The 23,863-nt window shown below is 40.3% G+C and overlaps 1 protein-coding gene across 3 annotated transcripts in view; it reads left to right on the forward strand.

Moving 5' to 3' along the window:
- Positions 1 to 17,357, forward strand: part of GPC6 (glypican 6) — a 776,640-nt gene extending 759,283 nt beyond the window's left edge. For all 3 annotated transcript variants that reach the window (XM_065056864.1, XM_065056870.1, XM_065056879.1), the window contains 3 exons: positions 6,944 to 7,080; positions 16,053 to 16,228; positions 16,681 to 17,357. In XM_065056864.1, coding sequence (XP_064912936.1) covers positions 6,944 to 7,080; positions 16,053 to 16,228; positions 16,681 to 16,883 — 516 coding nt within the window. In that variant the 3' untranslated portion in view covers positions 16,884 to 17,357. The remainder of the gene's footprint in view (positions 1 to 6,943; positions 7,081 to 16,052; positions 16,229 to 16,680) is intronic.
- The last annotated feature ends 6,506 nt before the right edge of the window (positions 17,358 to 23,863 follow it).

Here is a 23,863-nt window from a genome sequence, read left to right on the forward strand (position 1 = left end):
AGACTTCTCCCTTTCCTCTCTCCCCAGCCAAAATGAATGTTGACTGTAGGAAGAGTTTGGTGTCAGACTTTACCTGTCTGTAAGCAACAATGTCAGTGCTTTTATTAAAAAGAAGCCTTCATTTGGTGATGTGAGGCAGTGTTAAGCTCTCTGCACAGCTGCAGAGACTACTGGAGGTGGGGTCTCCAGGTGACGTTTAAGACACAAAAAGATAGCAGTGCCATAAGGTTATTAAAGGCCTTAACTTTTGCTTGTCAAAGATTTGGGTAGCCCTTAGAGACAAGAAGAGAAAAAAAAACCCTTTCATTTCACTTTAAAATACTCTGGTGAGAAAAGTCTTGCTGCTTTGGAAAGTCACCTAGCTCATTTGTTTTATTTCACAAATTGCCCAAGCACGGACTCAGTGTTAGTTCTTGATGAGAAGAGCTGTCATCTGCTTTTCTGTGCAGAACCGTGAATCACAAGCAGGCAGTCATCGGTAGAGCTTCGGACCATTTAAAGTCACAAAGTCGTCTTTTTTATTTTAAAGAGGCAGAAAAACAAAAACATTTGTTGCACAAGAAGGCCTGAGTGAAATCCTCAGAACTTATCTGTGCTGAAAAAGTATCAATAACCATAAAATTTCACAGCCCCCTTTTTAGAACTGCAGCCTTAAAGTTTTGTAGGGGAAATAAAGCTTTGGTTAACCTTGGCACTGGCAGACCTCATTAAAATAACAGGCTGTCACTTTTGAGTTTAAAATAACAGGGTTGTCAGTTTTATATTCAGCGGAACAATCTACGGCGTTATTCTCTGGGAAACGCAGCAGGCGCACGTTGGGGGGCTGGCAGCAGCGCAAAGGCTGAGCAACACTGCCATCTCCAGGAACCCCCACATCCAGGGTGCTCCCCAGCAGCCGGAGCCCACGCCTTGCTCGAATCCCGCTGAATCTGTGCCCTACGCACTTCACTGTTTCTTAAAAGGCTGAAAAAAATAATCTGCGATCAAGCACGTGGTGGTTCAGCAGCTGCTTGGCATTTAAATTTCTTTTGTGAGAAAGTGTGGAAATGTATAATGTATGGAAAAGTAATCTCCATATAGAGCAAATAAAGTGCTGCTTCACTCGTTTTGAATCAAAGCAGCTCGTCCTCACTGAGGTAGCTAATGAAATTTTGGGCACCTAATGAGCTGTTCTATACAAAAAATATGCACTTACACTCCCCATATCTAATCAGTGGAGAAATGAAGGTGCCTTAAAAAAAAAACCTGTGCAAGAGATATCCTCTTTAGTTAAACTCAAACACCTGGGTGAGATAGAGGGAGCCCCATTCAGTTGCTTATGCACAATTGCCTAGTGCCTCAGACATCTATATAAAGCTGACATTTGTAGCAAAGTACATAGAGGAGACATCTTTCTTGAGAGGCAGCTCCTAAAAGAGGGGTCTGAGTGAACTACTTTTCATTAAGCCCAGTTTGCCTGGCAAACTGTGTATCAATTAAAAGACTCCTCTGTTCTGTACTAACTTGCTTGTGACATATGATTCTTACCCTAACTGTGACACCCACATGCAGCAGACACAAACACAACAATCAGTTAGAGACAGTGTATAATATGTGCTTGCTGACCTAGTCCTTTTAAACAAGTTCTTGGCCATTAGTCTTAGAATGTTTTCAAATTAAACCCCTAATGGACATAAATAGTGATCGATGTATGAAAGTCTGGTGCGGCTTTCTGCTAGTATGGCATAACACAAATCAGATCGTGATGATCTGTTTGTTCTTACCTGGCCATGCCCATGGTGAAGGACATGCTCCTCATGATCCCACATGCAGCTCAGGTGGTCAAGCACCATATCCATAAATCTGTTATCAAGCTGCCCATTATTCTATTAATACAAGCTCTACATCATTTTAAATAGAGACTGCAAGGGTGCCGGGTGCGTAGCTGGGTATGTTAGACACGTCTAGGGGAAAGCAAGCAGCAGGCAGTAGAAAACAGTCTGTTTTTTCATCTGGAAATAATGTAGCATGAAGAAGTGGCATTAGTTAAATGTTGCTTGTGGACTGAAGGGCAAAGGAGTATGTGACTAAAGAAACGTGGCTTGTGATAGCTACTTTTATGTCTTTTCTCTAAGGCAAAACCCCAGACCTCTTTCTGCTCACTGTCTGTAACTGTTCTGTTGGTGTCACACACCAGTAGGATACACTTTACAAACCCAGCCTGAAGTCCCTGAAATTATTAATACAGTGCCCCATCACAAACATCCACTGCAAACATCTTCCAAGTGGCTATGCCACCACATGCCCACCCACGGTGCATCATCCGGAGCGGCACCCTGCTGCACCGGAGAAGTGATGTCCAGTGATCAGCCAGAAATGTTTATACATTTTCCTGGGGCATAAAGGCTTAACTCTCAATGGGACTTTACATGGAGGTGTTTCTGAGCATCATCCCCAGGGAGAAGGTATTGACAGAAAGCTCAATATTCTGCTTGCATATCAAAAATAAAATCTTCCCAAATTGCAGGATAAACAAGAAAAAAACATGCAATGCAAAAACATCAGGAAGAAAAAAAAAAGAAGGTTAAAGAGAACCATTTCTTCTTAACACAAGCAAGACTCCATATCATTTATTGCATTGAATTTGGGTCAGTTTTGGATGCATTCTACTAGCTTTGAACACTATTTTAGTGTTTTCTAATATTCTTCTATCTGTGAAAGTAGGGAATATATTGGAGGGGATAAGATGGACTTGCCAGGGGAGAACTTAGCAGGAAAGGAGGAGGAAAAAAGGGAATTTACTTTTTAAAAATTATTTTAGGGCTCCCACCTTTAAAATTTGCTTTTTGGCCCCCACATTTCTATTGGAAATGGAAGTGGATTCCATGAGAACTGGCTGCTCATTTCACAAATAAATGTCTTCCTGGGGTATTTCAAACCTTATAAAATGTAGTCATCTCACTTTTGATTTTGCATGGTATTTTCAAGGCTTTTTTGAATTATCCTGGCAAGTCCCTCTAATTTATCCATATGTCTTGAATCAAAACAAGGAATGCTAAGGTCTGATTCCAGCTAAAATGATGGGCTTGCTTTTTAGTTCATTTCATTATGTTAGAATGCAAGGTGAGTAAAGAAGCTAGAAACACTGGTCATCTTTATTTACCTGCTTATAACTGAACCTGTGCTGGTAGGACTGGAACTGAACTCACAGCTGCTGTTCCAAATTCTGCTGAGGAATTGCATGACATACATGACTGCCTCAGTCACATAAGAAGTCAGCAACAGAAATAAGAAATGAACTGTATTTCTCAGTGTAGGGCATGTAACTACACCATTTCCACAACTCCGGATATGAATTTCTCTTTGGAAATGAGGCAAATATTTAACTTTTCTCACCTACACAGTAACACTTCCCTTCTGTTAGCAATTATAGATGAAGGCCAGGCTATTTTAATATCCATTTCTATATATCTCCCATTAAATTAAAAATTTGACTCTTTGCATGGCTCTTGCTATATCCTTTTTCTTATGAAAGACAAGGTATTGCAGTTTAAAACGAATTTAGTACCTTGAAAGTAGCTGGAAAAAAAGTAGTTCAGTATAATATCAGGGCTATGTCAGGAAGATAGCTATGGAAAGTCAGGCTAACTACAGCCAAAGAGATCCTGCTGTCCTAATCTGAATAAATCTCTGCTAGAGAAAGTGGAAAGGAAATAGGTAAAATATCAAAATTGCATACATCTCATGTTTAAATGTTTCCACAGAAGCTAACCAAGCTTGAAAGTCAATCTTTAATTCAAAGAATAGGAAATACCAAAGAATCATTTACAAGCGTACAGGTCACTAAGGTCTGACTTGGTAAATCGCAAGCAAGCAATGTTAACTGAATCCTTAGCAGCTTTTGCCTTGTTTTCAAGGGACTGCACATCTGTGACACATTTTTAAATGCTGATGGTGATCAGAATGATGTACAGTAGGACATGCATAACCATGGGAATTAATAAGAGACTTTCTGTGGCCATGCTTGAGGAGATCCCAGAACTGAAGCCACCAAAACCCACAGGCGAAAGTTTTACGTATCATCGCTGGCATTACATCACCTAATTCTATTCTGCATTTAAAGTTACATTAAAAGTCCTTCAAATTTGTTGCCAGTCCAAGCGTTCATCATGCAGAAGTGAACGTGGCCGTCAGGCTACTCCCTTGAAAAAGCACATTAATCAATCCATGCTCATAATTCTTCTTTCAAGGCCATCAGAAACCACCCTGCATTTTCAGAAAACCCGTTTCAGAGTGAGGTTCGAGGGACCGTTCAGGTAAATGTGTGAACTCCACTGTCAAAAGCTGAGAGGGTTAACAGAGATCCGGTCACACAGCAGGAAAGTGCAACACTTCGCAGGCTGAGTCCACAAGTTGTTTAAAATTCGCTGGTGAAGTAACACAAGGGGGAGCTGGGAACAGCTTTGAGGGGGAATACCTGAGGGGGATAAAAAACTGTTAAAATGCACCTGAATTGGAGGAACCTAGAGGTGGCTGCAAATGGTAACCTTTTCCTAAGCTGTAGTCATTTTTGCTGTTGCTGCTTTTTGTGAGTCATGTAAATGTCTCCCTTCCCCCCAGGCTCTAAAATGGGAATGACATCTCAGGGGGATGTCTGTGAGATTAAACCTGTGATTTGCCAACAATCCTGGGTAAAGCAAGACCATCTTACTTTGCCAGGTGCACTTCTGAAAAAGAAAAACAATCTTTATTGCTAGGAAATGTAATGATTTGTTGTCTATATGCAGCACACATATAGAGTATGTAAACGTCATTTAATATCTTCAGAGGTGACTAGGGAATGGGAGTCTTCATTCTGATTTTCCGGGAGTATCTGGACAGCCTGTGCAGCATGTGAGCTGTAAGAATCACTCTCCACTCTTTTGCAGACTTCTGTGTACTCCATATTACAGCCCTTACAAGGGCCAGGAGAGAAAAACACTTTTAAATGGGTGTTGTCTCACTTGCAGTTCAAAAACAGAAGTCTGCAGTCTGGGAGAATCAGCTTTCATTTGATTAAGTAGAAATCTAAATGTAACTCTAAACATCTGAGTTTTGAATAGCTTAAAATAACTTCCAGATAGTGGCGAAGTTATTGCTTTGAAAACTAATTGCTTACCACTGCTATCAATCAAAATGCTTGTGTAGTTATCCAGGCATGGGCAATAAATAAGAAAATCTGTCCCCTTGGCTCTCCTGTTCCTGAAGTTTATATGAATGGATCCTCCTCCTTGTACACCCTTTTCCCTATGTATTCTATAGGATTCCTCTGTCTGATTTACTGCACTGCGGCCTAACAGGATTTTACACACCTCTCTGTGAACGCTGGGTAGCTTAACCAAGTTGGTTGTGCTGGTTAGCTGTACTGGGAGGGATCCTGGAGTTTTTACCTTCAGCATGAGCAGAAGGAGAGGCTGCTGTCTGCCCTAAGACCCTGGTCCCATCAGCCAAAGACATCAGAAAGGGCAGGCATCCTGAGAACATTCCCCCTACTGATGAAGGCTTGCCTGTGATCTGTAAACTGGAATTTAAATTTTGGCTTGACAGGGCTCCCCTGTTGAGATTTTTAAGGCTTGCAAATGCTGTTAGTGTCTCATATGAAAACAAAGCCACTAGGGCTTGGCAAGAAGTGTGGAGGAGATTTATAAGGTGTCTGTCACGGCCAGAAACACTGTCAATAGCTCATGCAGCCAAATACTGCCTGACTTCTTTCTTACAGATGAAAATGTGGATGGTGCTTCTGAAATAACATCCTTGGCTGTTTCTATCTCCTAGCTAATAAAGTGACATTCCACCAAGTTTAAGCAAGGCAAAGCAGCGTGAGCCATTTGCTCAGAGAGCTATCATGTCTTCAGAACAAAAGATAAAAGAGATAAATAGCCAAGTACAATATTGTACCTCAACAACCTAAAAGCCAATCTCAAAACTGAATGGAAGAATGGAGAGATTCTATTTCTTGGGTTTTTTTGAAGAATAAAGCTCAGTGATTTCCTTTGAAAGCTATTCAAAAACCTCCCCTAAATCCTATTACAACTTAATGTGAAATGCATCTGTTTCCATAAGAACAACAGTGACAGCATTCATCCTTTGTAGTCTGTCCTTTGTTGTGTTTTGTATCTATTCTTGTAGATTCTTCCACTCCAGTGTACAAAACATAAAACAAGAACTGGTAACATTTTAGCCAGAGCCTTTATTCGTTAAATTGTTGTTGGAAATTCAGTTTGTTCCTGCTTGCTGCTGAATCATGCCAAATTACAACCTCCTTGTTCAAGGAGTTTAAAATGTAAAGAAACTGTTTCACTATTTTCCCAACATTTCTTGAACCTGAAGTCTGTATCCAGCTGCATATATTTATATACACCTAACAGCAAAGATGAAAGTAGTCTCTGCATGCATGTACATACACAAACTTCTTGCTGTTACTGAAACCGAAATGTACTGCAATGTGTTCAGCCTGCATATCTTAAATTGGTTCAACATCAACTCAGCACTGCACCAATTTTTAGAACCTGCTTATGTAGCTCTAAATATAATATTTGTCTAAAATATGACAAAGTTGGTGGGTGAGACATTTCATCTGATGTACACTGTTTAACTGAATTTACATTCAGCAGACTGTGAGGCATATTAATTCTTAGAAATATGTGTATTTAGAAAATCTTAGACAAATGGAGACTAGAAAGAGCAAGGTGTAACATGCTTTTATTAATGTCTTGCTTGTGGAAAAACATAATTTTGATTCTTTGTGCTCTCTGAACCCAAAAGCCGAGTCCCTTGCTCATAAATACAGAAATTTAAGTTTTAGAACCTTCAGTCCTCTTAACCTTCACCATCATCACCATTATGGAATTAAACTTTATTTAACATGATAGTGAGCATGGCTGATGTTTTTAACCTGTTTTCCCTCTCATTGTCTCTTAATCAGGTAACAGACATTAAAGAAAAACTAAAGCTCTCTAAAAAGTTCTGGTCAACTTTACCCTACACAATCTGCAAGGACGAGCGAGTGACAGCTGGTCCGTCAGTCGAGGAGGACTGCTGGAATGGCCACACCAAGGCGAGGTGAGGTGGACCCCTCTCCACCGCACTCGATCCAAATCCCCATCCAGCCTGAAGCAATCACAAAACTAAGGGCATTTCACAAAACCATTTATAAGGGCAAAACAGAAATGGGGAGAGCAAGTAATCGTCCACACGCAGCTTGTAGCTGAGATTACTTATTGTCAAGGTGCCATTAAAGCCGGAGTGTGAGTCAGGGTAAATGTGCACAGCGTGTCAGCATGGGAACACAGAAAATGTTCATTGGTTCAGCTCCAGAAGGATAATTTATATCGAGATTTCAAAGAGCTCTTTAGCTCCATTTAGCATCCCTGTGTTGAGACTGACAGCTTGTGAAGCAATTGCACTCTCGGGATATCATACTGGGATGAAACAGAAATTGGAATTTCAGCTCTATTTGCTATTGGCTGGCAAAGCTTAGTGCTATTTGCTGGGAAAAAAAAAAAACATAGCCAGCAGAGAATAAATGCGACACTCCTACCTATCTTGTGTAGAAGGCTTGACCTTATGTTATTTCATAAGATACTGTGGTCATCTGCCCTTGTTTGTGATGAGTTTTCTGTGAGTTTTAATTTTGAAGTCTGCTTGGTGCTGGCTGTGGGAGGGCTGGAGCTGGCAGATGAGCAGGTGTCTCCAAAGGTCCCAGCGTGGATTCATCAGCTGACAGAGGAGAGGATCTGATTATCCCTGCTCAGAAAGACCAAGAGAGGAATTGGCTCAAGGACCACACTGGAGGCAGTCAGGTTTCAGGTTTGCAGTGGTAGCTTGTGCTTTTGGGGAGATGGAAGGAGTTGAGAGCTTTGATGTCTGGTGAGTGCTGAATCTGGAGAGCAGTTATGCTTTCTGGCACTCGGACACTGGAATCTTTATCTTCCTTTTATCTGATGGTACAGACAAAGTCAGAATTAAAAAACGAGCAAACAACAACCAAAAAAACAAAAAAGCGAGACAAGCACATAAAATATAAAAGCTTGGTGAAAATAAGACTACATGGGAAGAAACTCACTAACATGTTAAATGTCATTTTGCATGGATTGATGGATACACAGATAGATTACACCAATCCCATCATATAATCATTTTTATTGGGCACACACTTCACAGGAGGAGGTCTTGCACTGAACACACACCCTCTCTCCTAGCCTGACTACATAAGGCTTAATAAGATTAATATTACAGATGAAAGGAGAGGGCTGATTGGGATGCTGCTAGCCCACTGAACCCACTTTGAGACACACACAACAAATCTGTCCAAAAGCGCAGGTCTCTGCTCAGTCCCTGAGTCCCAGATCCAGAGAAATCCCCCAGGGACTCTGAGAAAGACAGTGAGAAGGAGCATCTGCCTCTTACAGGACTCATCGCATAGTAACAGCGTGAAGAGAGAAATAGAAATGTGGTTTTATCTTCCCCTATAATATCATTTCTAGTCAATGGACTTTGTAAGGTATGGCCCCAAGCCAATGTTCTGCAGCAGTTAAACAGCATTTCCAGGCCTCCCAGCTGGACGCCATGCATGGCATCAGGATGTATGCATTAATAAGAGATATATGCTACTCTTTCTACAAAAGAGCAGTCTAATAAACCTTCTATGATCCCTCCTGGCTTCCAAGACCAATGCTAGTGCTTGTACCATGTCTGACCAATACTTCTCAGCTGTCTTCTGCTCCTGCACTGAAGGTTCTGGAAGAACTTCTACATTTGTTGGGAGTTATGGAGGTGCATTTTATGCACATAGTTTTTCACCATCCTTTTACAGTATTTGTCTTATGACAATTCTGGTTATTTTCACAATGCCTTCTGAGATTAATGTTCTGGAGCCATTGAGAAAAGCTATCCTCTGCTGATAATCTCACATACATTTCACTGGATGTGGAATTACAGCTTCAAAGTATCTCCTGAAAATATGATCTCAGTAGGCTCAGCCACTGTTCCTCTGTCCAGGAAACATATAGTCATACTCTTAATAACAGAATTCAACAAATGCTTCACGTGGAGAGAACAGAAATAAATCAGAGAGATACCATAGAATGCCATGGTTTGTATAGGAAATAATATACTTGAAAATAACTAGCTTTAGATGCAAAATCACCTCTTGGGTGGTGAACAAGGACATTTATTGCAGCATAAAGAAAAAAAAAAATAATGTTTTTTTGATCATACTGATTAGTATCTGATATCAAACACTAGTTCAGAAGAACAAGCGTGGCAAAATTTGGCCCATATGCATAAATCTATTTGTGTTCACCGTGCCACCCATCCTAAGCACCCCTGTGCTATATAAAGAGCTGCATTTTTGATTCCAGAGAATATGACAACAGCTAATGATGGAAAAAAAAAAAATGAAATTTAACTATCTGCTGTTTTCTGAGGCTTTAATATAATACTACAAATAAGAAGACAACATGGTGTTGTCTGCTGTTGGGAAAGAAGACTGGTTTTAGGTTTTGATCAGAGCCCGTGCTGGTATAAAGAATTAGAAACTATGAACTGCCAGATAGACGCTATTCCTCATGTTTCATTCTACACATCACCTTTCGATGCTGCTTTTACAGGGAAAAAGAGTTACAAATCTGAGACTACAGAAAATGAAAGCTAGGCTTTCTCCTGAGAGAGGCATTACACCAAGGTCACTTGTGGTTATTACACTCCCCAGATATCACTTTGCTACCATGATTAATTTGCAGTGACACCAAGTCGCCAAATGAAGGTCACCAATTCACGAATAATCATGGGGTAACAGAGTCATCTATTTGGCGTTCTGGAAGAGTGCACTTGGCTCCTTGCTGATCCTGTAGAGTGGTTTTAATCAGGACACATCAGGCAGAAACCAAGTGCTGTGGAAATGGGAAAACATTTATTAAAAAAAAAATCTATATTAGAAATAATAATAATAGCTACTTTAAATGAAGTGCCTTTTAAAAAGATCCCTAACAGGTCTTCCCATTGTATCTGTACTCACAAAAGAACATAATTTTATGTATAAAGAATTAATGACTTGTTCCAGATGTACAGAGATGTCTTTAAAATATATTTAGGACCTAAAAAATATAATTAAGACCAAACTTCAAAGTTTTGCTTCTTCCTTAAATGCAGATAAATTCTTAACAGTTGATTACCTCTTCACTGTTGTCCAGAAATAAAGGAATTTTCCCAGGCATGATGGAATTCAGGCTTTAGGAGTGAAACTGAATCCAAACTATTAGCATTTGAATGATTGACTTTTACTGAAATGAGAACAGTAACCAAACCTGCAACCACTCTGGTGGCCAGAAGAACCTTGACTCGCTCCAACCAACTCAGCCAGCTTGTTTCAACAACCTATGTGAGACATGCTCATTCACTATCATGTTGGTGCTCTTACTCACCAGGACTACAGACCTACTAATATGTTTTAGCTCTGGAAGGCTGTAATTTATGGAAGAGATGAGACTTGTCCTCCTTTCCATGAGGAATGCTATCACTCTTCAAAGTACAATGAAGAAGAAATAAAATTATATATAAGACAGACGGTAATTATAAGCATTGAAAAAAAAAACCAAACCTGTAGAATCATAGAATTGTTTAGTTTGGAAAAGACCTTTAAGATCATGGAGTCCAACCATTAACCTAGCACTGCCAAGTCCACCACTAATCTATGTCCCTAAACACCACATCTATATATCTTTTACGTGCATCTCCAGGGATGGCAACTCAACCATTTCCCTGGGCAACCTGTTCCAGTGCTTGAGTCAAGCATAGAGAAATGTAAGAAATAAAAGGAAACATTAACACTGTAATTTTCAACATGTAGCTCAAAGCTACAAGCTATTCCACCCAAATGTACACAGCATAAAGTCTCAGTTGGCCTGACATTTTCTTCTCCTGCCATGGGTAGGTGAGTCCCTACTTCCTGGGCAGAGAGCCTTTCATTTCTGCTGAAATTGAGGTGGAAAGAAAGACTCACCAGATCGGTGGCTGCCCTGGGAAAGCTGCTCATTGCTGACCAGCAATGAGAATCAGTTCAATGTCCTTTACCTGGAGGTAGGCAAAGATAATCATTTAGCACCACTGGTAAGAGTGTGAATAAACCACTTCTCAGTAAGTGGGAAAACTAGTTTATATTTTCAGCTTCTTCCTTCCAAAAAACTGGCAGATGAGCCATTTTTCTCCCTCTCCTTCTGTCTCCTCGAGCTTTTCTCCAAGCTGGAGTTAAAAAATAAAAAAATCCTGTGGGGATTACCTCCTGAGCAAACAGAATCAGATGTGGCGATCTAGTTAGCCAAACAAGCCAATTTTCCACTGCACTTATCTTTCTGGACCAGATGTGACTGCCTACTCCCAGCCCAGTCTGAGTGAGCCTGTGCTGCATTCTGTACTCTCTTGCCTACAATTCTGTGCGCCTGGAAATACTCCAGCACTGCCTAGGTGGGTTGCTCCAGTCACACTCTAAGAGGCAGCAAAATATGGAGAGTGGTGCCCTTTAAGGCAGATGTCTTAAAAAACAAAAAAAAAAAAAAAACAAAAAAAAAAAAAAAAAAAAAAGAAAGGAAGAAAAAGGAAGATTCCTCCACTTTGTGTTGTCTTTTTTTCATAGATATTTTTTTAAAAATAGGCTTTGTAGTGCTTAGCTATGGTGTGCCAAAAGACATCTCTGTTGTGCCTGCTGAGACAAGAACTATGGAAAGGCTAAGAGGAACAGAAAGCATTAATATTTTAGAAAACAATGTAAATTACACTAAAATCCTGACATAGCTGAGCAAGGAGCAAACAACAGAAAACAAACAATATTGTTCAGTTTCTTTATTCTCAGAGGGCTAAGAAAGCTGAATTTTTTTTAATTTTTTTTTTTTTTTTGCTAGGAGAACGCAAAGAACAAACACTGATTCAAGTTGGCACTTCTCTTCTTTTTGTTTATAATGGGCATATAGTTCTTGTAATGGCCAGGCATACAAAGAGATCATTAACGAGAGCAGAAGCAGCAGCAAAGCTTAAAATTCACAGGGGTGTCTCCATTTACAGAACTACAGCGAAAGCAGCTGTGCTCAACAACTTTGCCCAGCCAGCAACAAATCTTCTGTCAAAAAGTGGTCCCAAGACATGGCTTCCAATTCCATGTGACTTAACCCTACCCTACACACATCAAAATGCTTTTGTCAGAACATGTGCCGGGCTGCCTCTCAGAGGCCGTCACTCACAAAACACCTTGGGCTGCGTATTCCTCTATCTGTACCAGTCCTTTCAAGAAAGGAAAATAATTCAAAGATATTTACATTCAATATAGGCTTTTATGCCTTTTTTTCACCCCTGAGGAAGGAGATGAGCTAGTTCAATAATGAGGGCAGAATTCAGCTTCACATGCAGGCATGTAAACTCATGCATTTAAATATAGATGCTTGTGGGAGAGACAATAAGGAATCATTTGTGTTGCCCAAGCAAGAGCAGTGTCATTTGAGACTGTATGGCATTCCTGAGATGAGTATGACGCAGGACACTACCTCCCATCCTGACCAGAGCCTGGGCAAGAACTGCTAGAACATCTTAAAAATTACGTGAAGAGATCCCCAATATCCTGACAGTGTAGTCAATGGGGCAGTTTTCAACAGTTTAAACACACTTATCTACTGCTGTGTGAGACTGTCTAAATAGTCAAGACACCTTAATGGAGCTGGCAAATAAGACACTGGGCCTACAGGATATTCAAACCCTACAGGACACCAAACAGCATACACCTTGGTGGATGAGCTGACATCTAAGACTCAATTCACCTGCCTAAAGAAAGACAGCTAATATCATTTTAGATACCCCAAATTTACATGATATCCCCCTCACACCTGTAGATATGGTGCAGGACCTATGGGAAAGCCACACACTTCAGGGCTAGTAACAAGTAGAGGAGGAATAACCAAGAGCATTCAAATGGCACCAGATGTCTATGTTCGTCCAATTGAATCCCAGCAGATGAAATCTAATGAGCTAGTCATCTGGCCAAAGGCACGTGGGACTCTAACAGCTGTCCCTGTTCCACTGACAAATAAACTCATGACTAGTTTTGACTAGAACTTGTGTCGACTAGATCTGACAAGAGTGGGAGTCTGTTCATACACTGACAGTTGCATATTTTGGTATCTGTACAGGTACAAGTTATGGTACCTGTATAAACCTAAAGAAGAAACCTCAGCCTCTTTAATTCTTATTCTCTTATGCCCTTACACCCTAAATGCTAAGTGGCTCATTCCCCTTGGAATTTAAGTATCCACCTAACGTTTAGACAATCATAAGGTAATGGATTTCTTGCGACCCACATCCAGTATGGCTGTCTTACACATCTAGGTGAGATGCACTGGACTGTTCTCCTGAGGGGTTAATGCCTCCATGCCAGGAATGTTATGGGGATCACCAAATCCTGAAGCAGATACTAGGAGGTGCGTGACAGATTGACTGAATCACTTCCTACGACTGAATAGGCTGGCTCATGTAAAGTTAGATGGTCTTCAGAAGGGCACCAGACCCACACTGATCATAGTGCAGAATATGAACCTCAATAAAAAGAGCCCTTTAACTGCTTTAAATCTCCAGACTCACTCATATTGTCTCCATATGAAAAGCTTACTGAGAAGTCAGTACATTCTTCTTCTATTATTGACTATAAGACAAAATAAAATCAAACATAAATCAGTCAAAAAAAGCCTGTGAACTGCCATTCAGAACTAGCCATAGCTTCTCCTGGATGGCTTGCAATAAAGAGCATCTAACTCTTCATAAACAAGGAGAGCAATCCACATGAACATTTGGTGATTTCAAATCACTTCTAGCTGCTAACAGCTATGGCCCTTGTCATGGACAAGGTACCAGGCAAGATGGACATCCTCTCTGATCCAGCAGGGCAATTCTTAGATTCTTACTTTTTTTAATCAACCTCACCTTGAAATCACTGATATACTTCTAGGCTGAGTAATTTATCTACAGCAGCTGTTTCATTTGTAGAGACATGTGACAGATAGAGGTGCTGTTCTTTTGCAGCCCAGAGTTTCCTCGCCTGCCAAGGTCTCCATCCTGCTGCCACCAGGCAGCTCTGCAGAATTATTTCCAATTTCTATCTTTGGTGATTCATAACACTACAGTCTGCAGTCCTCTGTACTAGGGGAGATGGCTCTGTGTTCTCACCGTAGTTAAGCTTGTAGTATAGGAGTCTGGATGGAATCCCTACAGCACTGTTATTTCTCATTATGGTACTAATGAAACAACAGAACACACAGTTTGAGGCTGGGTATTTTTGGCAGTCATGTCTTGTTCTTACATGTTCACACTCCCCCAGGATTATTCTCATGTAAGCTTTCAAAGGCCACTGATGACAAATGAGTCTCATCTTGTGAAGTGAGTACCTATTATGATGAGACTAAACCCTTCCCTGGTGCAGCAAAGCAGTCATCATTTTGTGAACCTCCAGAAGCAATACAAAACTTGTCTTCCTTTAACCATGACTTCAGCAGAGAAAGTCCTTTCTTCTCTGTTACCCTCACTTTTTTTTTAAGGGATATACTTGTTTTCCATACCAGTATGAACCTAACACTAACACCAGGGCCAAATTTGAATATTGATAGAGAATTGGTCTGGCACAAGTGAGAGTGAAGTAAAAAGCTCTTAAACTGTATTTGGTACCAAGCAACATGAAAGTTTGCTATTAGTAAGCTAGTCTGTGCTATCAGTACTGGCTGAGCACATACCCACAGGAGTCCCACAAACATCAGTAAGATAGCCTGGAATGCAAACTAATTACAAAATAGATCATATCCTGATAAAGAGCACAAACAAAGGGTAGAGCTGCCCCAAAGCCCTTGCAGTGTAAATATGAGACAAAGATAGTAGGTAAATAAAGACAGATGAGAGAGAACAGACACTATTTTCTCAGGATACCATGCCAGCACGTACAAATAATGTCAGCCCTTATCAGCCTAGCACCTGTAAAATGCACGGGTAATTTTTAACAGAGATTCAAAGTAGGAAAAAAAAAGTAGCTTTGCAGATGCCTGTAAGGAGAGTTTTCTGAGGACAAATAGCAGCAGGGGAAAAAGTGTGCATATTTAACAAAATATGATGAAGACTTTTACAGTAGGATGATTGAAAGCATGGGCTGATTTTTGTGGGGAAGAGATACCTGCAAAAGCACACTTGCTGCCTGTGAGCAGCCTAAGACTGCATTTGCCAAGGTCAAAGAAGAGAATGCTGCAGTAATCAAGAAATTATAAGATAAGAGCCTGAATGAAAAATTCAGGTCTGTGGATGGATATGAAATGCCATACCTTAAATATGTTAAGCACACATGGGAGATGTAAGTCTAACCTGTTTGTAAGGAATAAGGTCCAAATTAAAGACAATACTGGAGTTTGGTAAATTCACAACACTGTTCATGGGCCTGGATGTCAGATAGGCTGGAGATGTTGTTCACAGTGGTCAAAAGGGAGTGCAAGGAAAAAAATTGAGAGGAAAATTAATTACGTGCTTCATTTGAACAAGCAGAGCCATAATGCCTGAAGATAGCCTTCTAAACTATCTCAGAACAACAAATATGCCATATATTACAAAGAGTTCATAGTTTTTAAGCAGGAAGAAATAAAAACAGAAGGGTGCACTACTAGATGCTTAATTTAGTGTGCAACCATTCGTATCAGCAGAAGATCTGAACATGCAGTGACTTACTGCTGGCTGGTGAACCTCTTCTATAGTTTACAGAGTCAGTGCACTTGCTGGGGAGTATGTGGAGAGTTAGGAGGTTGGATAACTTAAATCTGTTCTGCTCTCCATGCAGCTAAGCTACTAAAAAAGAGCCTTTACGTTCTGTAAAATTAAAAAACATATTTTAAAGTGATTTCACTGGAGCTGTTTAAGAGCTGCATAATTGTTATCAGTGTCAAATTGCTTGGCACAACATTTACTGTACAGAGTTTTATTTCTGAAACTTATTGCATCTTAAACTAATCATTCATCCTGCTATATAGATACTTGCCTGAGATTATGAATGATGGCTTGACCAACCAGATCAACAATCCAGAGGTAGATGTGGACATCACAAGGCCAGACACCTTCATTCGACAGCAAATCATGGCCTTACGTGTCATGACTAACAAACTGAAGAATGCATATAATGGAAATGATGTCAACTTCCAGGATACAAGTAAGAAATCATTAACCATTATAAACCATTATAAGTGTATCTTTGGAAGATATTTATAAATCGGTCACATTGGAATGCCTTTCTTTGGTCTTTATGGTCTGTGCTGCTGACAACGGTAAAAAAAAAAGTATTTTTCTGTCCCATGAAATTCCAGTTGTATGTTTGTTTCCTTTGCTTCTCTGGCTTATCTTCATGTCAAATGCACAAAGACACCGAGGGCTTTCCATAATGCCAGCAATCCATTCCTTTTTCAGAAGGACATTCAAACACCTAACTAAATCACAGAGGCTTTCATTTGGATCCTTTACTGCATGAAAGTTCGCACCACTGACACCTTCCCGTTCCTGCCGTGTTCATCCCCACCAGGGTGCTGGGTGGAACGGGAATGGAGGAAAGGGACAAATATTGTAATGCATGGACCTCATGCTGTTTCCCTCACTTCCTTGTGCCAGGTGATGAAACCAGCGGCTCAGGCAGTGGGAGTGGCTGTACGGATGACATCTGTCCCACCGAGTTCGATTTCATCACCACCGAAGCACCACTGGTCGACTCTGACAGGAGGGAGGTGGAGGCTTCAGCCACGCAGCCTGGCTGGTCACTGCAGACGTTGCTTCTCGCCTTCATCAGTCTCGTACTGCAGAGACAGTGGAGATAATCCTGGATCTGATCAGAGAAACTGTGTTTTAGCTACAGAAACAGGCAACTTTCTTCTTTTCTTATACTCTTGGACAACAGACCATGCCACAAACACTTGCAGTTTTCTACGAGAAGAGAGCAGTACTGCAACCTGCTTCCAGTTTTTGTTTTCCCAAAGAGTACCAGGTACCAGACTGAACTGCTTCCTGTTTTTTTCAGATATCTCTGAAGATTATATCCATCCTTGGGAGAATTCTTTCTCAAACCTTTATTACAGGAGACTTTCTGAGCTTCATTTCCTTTTATGCTGCAAAAGTAAAAAAGGATCTTACAGTGTCTGTTTTCCCCTAACGAGAAAAAAGAGGGGGAAAGAAACCAAGAAAACGGTTCTCTTTCTGAATCAGGCCTGACTCAAGGCTGCTGCATTGCAACAGATATCAACAAAACAAAACAAACAAACAAACAAAAAGAGACAAGAAAGGAACAAAAAAAATGCAACCGTTCTTCACTGACAGCCAGGTTTCCTTTAGGAACTTCTGTAGGATGATTCAGGTCATCAGAATGATCATTGATATAGGGAGGAAGTCTGGATTTTTTTTCAACACAAAAGTATATTTCAATGGTAAATGTCTTGCACTCCCTCTGCCAGCCACATCATATTGGCATGAAGGTAGATAAGCTGAAAAAATAAGTTTATCTTTTAGTATGATAGTAACTCCACTAGCTTCAGAATATCATGTTACAGTTGTTTAGGATTTAAATCTTAACGCCCAGTAAAAAATTGAGTAGTAGCATGATTTCACCTAGCTTCTTTTAGTATTTATCCATGTTATACAATTGGCACAGATTTCCACTTAGCTCACCATCAGCCGTGGTGGTAATGCTAAACAATGCTCCTGACAAATCTCCCCTCAAGGGTTCGGACAGAAAATAATCTCTTGTGATATATTCTCTTTCCTTTTGTGACAGTTCTGACATCAGTTAGGACTTTCTGCTACTATGTTTATTATCCTACCAAGACGGCAATTCTCTAATGGACTAACAGCGACCTGATCAGTAGTGTGTTTCACAGCTAACTACATCTTTCATATCAGTTAATTTCAGTGTCACAAGGATTTCTTCTACAAAATTTCAGAACAAACAATTATATAGTAGTGACATGGAGATTTCTTTCACTTTTTTAGTCTTAGTATGATCATCTATTTTTATATATATAAATATATATAAATCACAGATTTTAACTTCTTAATTACAAGCTCAGGGTTGACACCTCTTTGTAAGAAAAAAATGTTTGGTCAACCAACTCTTCTTTTTTTGTGCTGCTCTGAAAAGTAACCCTTTAATGACTGGTGAGCACGAAAATCAAAGAAGAGAATTTTTTACATATCCAGTCGTCCGTTTCTTAACAGGTTTGCAGGGTGGGGGAGAAAACCTCTCTCATATGTATGAATTTGGGGGGGGCATGTGAGTTTGTGTGATAAGCCTTGAGAAGGACACGGATGTTATTTGTGATCGCAATTGTACTCTCAGATTCCTCAAGGATACATTGCTTTAATATTCATTGCCTAAATGACCATGGTCCTGGATAGAGTTTCCCTAATTTGCATCTGGTCGTTAAGACCCAAGATGGAAGGTGTTTAAATCCTGGACACACGAGTGCCAGCAACTAGACATCAAAACCTTCCTTCTTCCATCAGCCACAAACAAAGGGCTCCTGGGACATTTCTGCATGGTGTTGAAATTATTCGTCAGAAATTTATTTCCTGATTCTTACGGTGACTCTGGAAATGGTATAGACTAACTGTGGAAACACTGTAAAGCCAGGCAACCACATTACAATTTAGCAGCAGAGCAGGTAGATCATATCCATCGCAATCTCTTTTGCTTGTCAAATTATAATTAGCTATTGATTTAGGCATGAAATTAAATTAGAAAACACACAGTACATTAGGATAAAGTATACTTAAGCACTTTTACCAAAAAGTATTTACAACCTATCTATATAGTATGTCTAAAAACAAAAGCATAGGTTTTGAGCCACATGTTTTCCATTCTCTTTTCTTCCCATTTGTTTACTTCAAAGTAAAATAAACTATTCTTCTGGGCCCAGCCTAGCATGCAGGAGTTGCTGGCTGGGTGTCCAGGCCACTCATGTCTCACCCCAGCTATAGCAGTGCTTCCTGCTGCTCTGATGGTTCTCTCTAGAGCAGATCTCGTGATTCAGCATTTAATGCCTTCACAAAGTTAAACAGCAGAGTTCAAACCAATTCTCACAGGTTTTTTCACTTGCCCTGGTACAGCAGGTAGCAAGCAGGGGACCTTTTCTTTTCATTTTTTTCCTGAACTTGTATATGCATCTGTCCACAAGGAGAGCCCTTTAAAACTCTCCCTGATCTGTCTCTTTCTACCCATACACATATACTTTCCATGCTACTCCTCCTCAGCAACTCTGTTTCAAGACAAGCTGTCTGTCATTTTTATTTATCCCATTGTGTGTTTATTCAGTGGTAACTGATACTCTTTCCATCTGATTATTCTGAGTCTGGAAGCTTTTTGAGAGGTGACGAAGTCCAAGCCTTCTGAGGCAAGTCCTCTGTTGTACCTGCTCCACACCGCTGGTCAAGGAGCCAATGTACTCCTAGGGTCTTTGTGTTAGCCTTGGCCCACATTCAGGTGGTCTGGTGACTGTTCGCAGCTGATGCAGCCAAACTGATTGTCCAGGGTGCTCTCAGCTATTTGTAGACCTCCATGGACTCATGGGCAAGGAGTAAGAGGGATCCCCGAGAAGTAGGGTGTTTGCTGAAGGCTCTTCTCACTTGGGGAGCTTGCCAGAAGGGGCTCTCCCTCTACTTGGACCTGATCTTACAAACTGCTAGTGAAACAATAAACCAGACTAATCTTTGCCAAAATGCGATTGCCTTCTGCAAGTTCTGTCAGAAATTTATGTCTTCCATACTATTTCTCCTCTTATTTTCCTACTATGCATGGTGATATCTTGTCAGGAGATGGAGATGCCTTTGCATGAGGTATTAGGCACACATTCTTTTAATAGTCCCTAAAGGTTGGATACACTCTTCATACATCGCATTTTTCTGAGATTAAGAGAGCTATTAAACCTACAGAGCAAATGAAATTGGAAATGAAGGAAAGAAAAGAAATAGCATTTGTGTTCATAAATGCCGGAATCTACATCAGTTCCAGTGCTTCTATTTGCACATCCTTTACATCCATTAACTCTTCTTCTAAGGTAATTTTTGATGTGCCACAATTTACTGGCTGCTAACAGAAGAGAAATATTTAAAGTAAGAAATTATAAAAAAGGCAATTACTTGTTCAAGAAAGGAGACCTAAGTCCTAAGGAAAAAATCCTTTGATTTTATAAACCCTTTATGCTCTGCAATCCAGAAGTTCTTGCCATTTTATGTCCTTTTACAGTGGAGGCTCTTAACAAAATCAATGCAATGAATAACATAACCAGTGCTGTCGACCCCTGTGGGGTTTTCCATTTTAATATTAATTACATCGATCTAACATTGTCCCCAAATTATTAGCATTCACACTACTGCAGATTTTTCTCCTGATGTCTGGGTTCACATTAGTGTAACTGCAGAGCAGTCTACCTGAACTCTGACTAAACTCAGGCATTACAAAAAAGACAGTCAGAATGAACTGAAAAGAGAGGGTAGAGATTTTCTGATAAAGAGGAAGAGTAGAGGAATGTGTGCTTCAGGGTTCTGCTATTGGCTGATCTATCCCAGTTCTCAACACAGAGGCAACACAGAGCTCTGTCTGTGGAAAGCTCCCAAAATCTGAGTCTCACTTGTACGAATTATCCCAGGTCTGCAGGATTTTCAGGAAGGACAATTCCCAAAGCTGTGTGAACCAGTTTGAGCTGCTTCTGTGCAAAATGTCTGTGAGCTAGAGCTGTTCTCGGGAGGTGGGCTGTGTGTGCAGTGTCTCAGCATGCAGCGGTTGCCCTCAGTTAGCTAACCAACCCTGAATCATTAACTAATGTAACTATACTTGTTAACTGAGACTTTTTTATTACTTCAACGTGAAAAATAAATTACAGCACAGATACAAGTTGTGCTTTTTGTTTTTAATTTACTTCTGAAGAAAATCCATTAAAACTGAATACTGGAAATTTTTTAATTATTCTGCTGGGAAAATCAGGTTTCTGCAGGTTTCATTCGAGAAACAAATGTCTGAACAAACTTCAGATATTAAGAAGAAATCCACATTTCAAAGACTACAAAGTTGTATTTACTATGTCTACTGTATTAACCCACACATTTTCAAACATGCAGGATGAGAATGAATAGAGTTAACAACAGTGGACCATCCCATAGAACTTCAAAACCCCAATTTCAAAGTGAAATTCAACCCTCAAAGGCTAAGACTTAGCTGTGGGGCTGAGAATACGTTGTCAAAACACAATGGACACAGCAATGCATACTTCTGAGAAAATTAGGGCAAGTGATGCACTGAATGGGGCAGTATTTCCACTGCAGCTACTCACATGGACTGTGAGGATCAAACTAACGTGTGTAATTATGACCGTTTCTAATAAAACAATGATAAAGATCAGAGTACCATAGTAACAGTGGACAAGAAAGATTAACAATATGAAATGAACCATTTTCTCGTCTGTTTAAAAGCATAGCAGACCTAATAGAGAACCAAGAACTTTGATTTTTAAAACAAACTTCTGGCACAAGGCAAGAGAGATGGTCTCAGATGGATTCAGTCAGAACATTTTTCAACTGTCTATCCTATTCAAATCTTCTGACCAATACAATCACTTCAGAATAATTTGCCAACGTAACATGAAGGGTTCACTTACAGTATTCACCGCTTTTTCTACTAAACTGACTACATAGTTTGCAATTCTGATTGTGCATCCCAAGTGTTCATATAACAAACTTGTGCATCCATCCCCATGACAAAGCAAATGAGAACTTTGTCATTAACAAGGATTTTGACTGCAATCACAGAAAAAAAGGCAAGTCCTTTTTTTCTGGAAGCTGTTCATACTTTATTTCTTTCTGACTCTCAATAAAACAGCAGCATAAAAAAGGAGACATTAGGATCCTCACCTCTAAGTTTCCTAACTTTACTCCAAAGCCATCCCAGTATTTCTGTCCAGCTTCTCCACAGCCAAGGTCTCTGAACTGTCCAGAGATTGAAGAAAGTGACATTGGTTTATCCATAGCTTAAAGTCTATACAGTTGAATAGTATCAAGAAAATGTGTCAGTATTTCAGTCAACTCTTATTTCAACTTTATTTTTAATCATGTAGAGCCGACACTTAGCAGTGTAACATACATGAAAGGCTTTTGTCTCATGTCACACTGCGGGGGGGGAAAAAAAGACCAACACATTTCCTTTCGCTTTTCCTCCTTTATCCTGGCACCAGGAAATCTGTGACGCTTCATACTTAAAGCACAAGGCAGCATCTAGCTGTGTAGTTTGTCTATCAAACTAAGAACAGCTGCATTACCAAAAGAAGTTGTCTTTTTTTCTTGAGACGGATTAGATTCACCATTAGTGAAAAAGGGGTACAGAATGGCAACTGTTTACATATAGTGAGGTACCATCTGTCAGTATCTCTGAAGACCCTTTAAAACCAAATTTGCAGGGAAGACAAATCTACTTCCTCTAAAACAGAAATCGGTAGGATTTTCTTCCTTGAAAAAAATACAAAGTATATGGCTTTCGATTCCCAGTGTTGGGGAAGCTGGAAAGAAATTTTCCTTCTTCAAAGTGAAAGGGTAGCCATTTCACCAGTTCTGCTGCCCTCAGCTCCTGGAGCTGCTTTTATACCTCTCCAGAGCTCTGCTGAGCACCCACACAGGTCACTTGAAGCAAGGAAACTCCTGGGCACACAAATTGTCTCTGCCAATAGCGGATTTTGCCCTTCCAAGATAGTTAGAAAGACAGCTGAGGAATGAATGACAGGAGCAGTGACTTCACAGTGAGACCCAGCAGATATATGACCATGGGGGATTAACAATAGAATCCTATGATGGGCAGCTGGTGCTCGTCACAGCTGTCCAGCACATCCTTTCAACCTCCTATCTATGATCTTCTGAGTACTCTAATTATAATCATCCACTCGCAGACGTAGCAAAAACTGAAACAGTGCTTCACAAGTCAGTGGTCTTTCTGTAGTCTGCTGCAAGGTTTCTCTCTTTCTTCTTCAGGTACTCTGGCTAATTCTGTATCTTTCAGTGTGTGAGGAAGAGCTTACTACCTAAAACAGAATGCTGTGTGTCAGTAGTCCTTTTTTCCTAAAAATATACATTATGTATCCATGAAAGTCCTTCACATGTCTCACAAAAATAACTCGATTCCACTACGCATCTAGTGAGTTTTCTTCTGAAGCCCGAACTCCAGTAATTCAGGCAAGGTTTAGTAGAGGTCTCCCACATTCCACTAAATACCCCAAACACCAGGTTACAGGTCAACTGGGCTCTTTCTCCTCCCTCCTCTCCTAATTCCTCAGCTCGAAGTACCATCCTGGGCCTGAAAAATCTTTCAAAATATATGTTTCATCAAAACTAATGCACTGTGCCATGGCAGACCTGGTTGAATCCAAGCAGGTCCTTCTCCTTGCATGCTGAGGATTCCTGTTATCTTATTCGCCAAGGATGCAAGCTCCTGTTATCTCTGTTAGTTAAGTTGACCCCATTGTATACATTCTTAACTGCTATGGAGTTACACAATACATTGCCGTCTACACAGTAAATTTTCTGCTCAACTGTACATCACCATCTATCTTTGAGTGACCAGTGTCTCTATGACCATTTTCTGCTCGAGGCTGCACTGTATTTCCAATCATTTTTAGCTCACTGGATTTTCTGTCTCACTTCCATGGGTCTCTGTGCCTTTGGTAGCACTTAATTCTTCTCCTTTCAGACAGAGGATGTAGCAACAAAGAGATTTGGTTCACTTATTTGGGTTTTTTTTTTCAGACTTTATCCCACCCCACCTTCAGCT

Source organism: Columba livia, chromosome 1 (assembly GCF_036013475.1).
Source record: "Columba livia isolate bColLiv1 breed racing homer chromosome 1, bColLiv1.pat.W.v2, whole genome shotgun sequence".
In the NCBI taxonomy this organism is placed as follows: Eukaryota; Metazoa; Chordata; class Aves; order Columbiformes; family Columbidae; genus Columba; species Columba livia.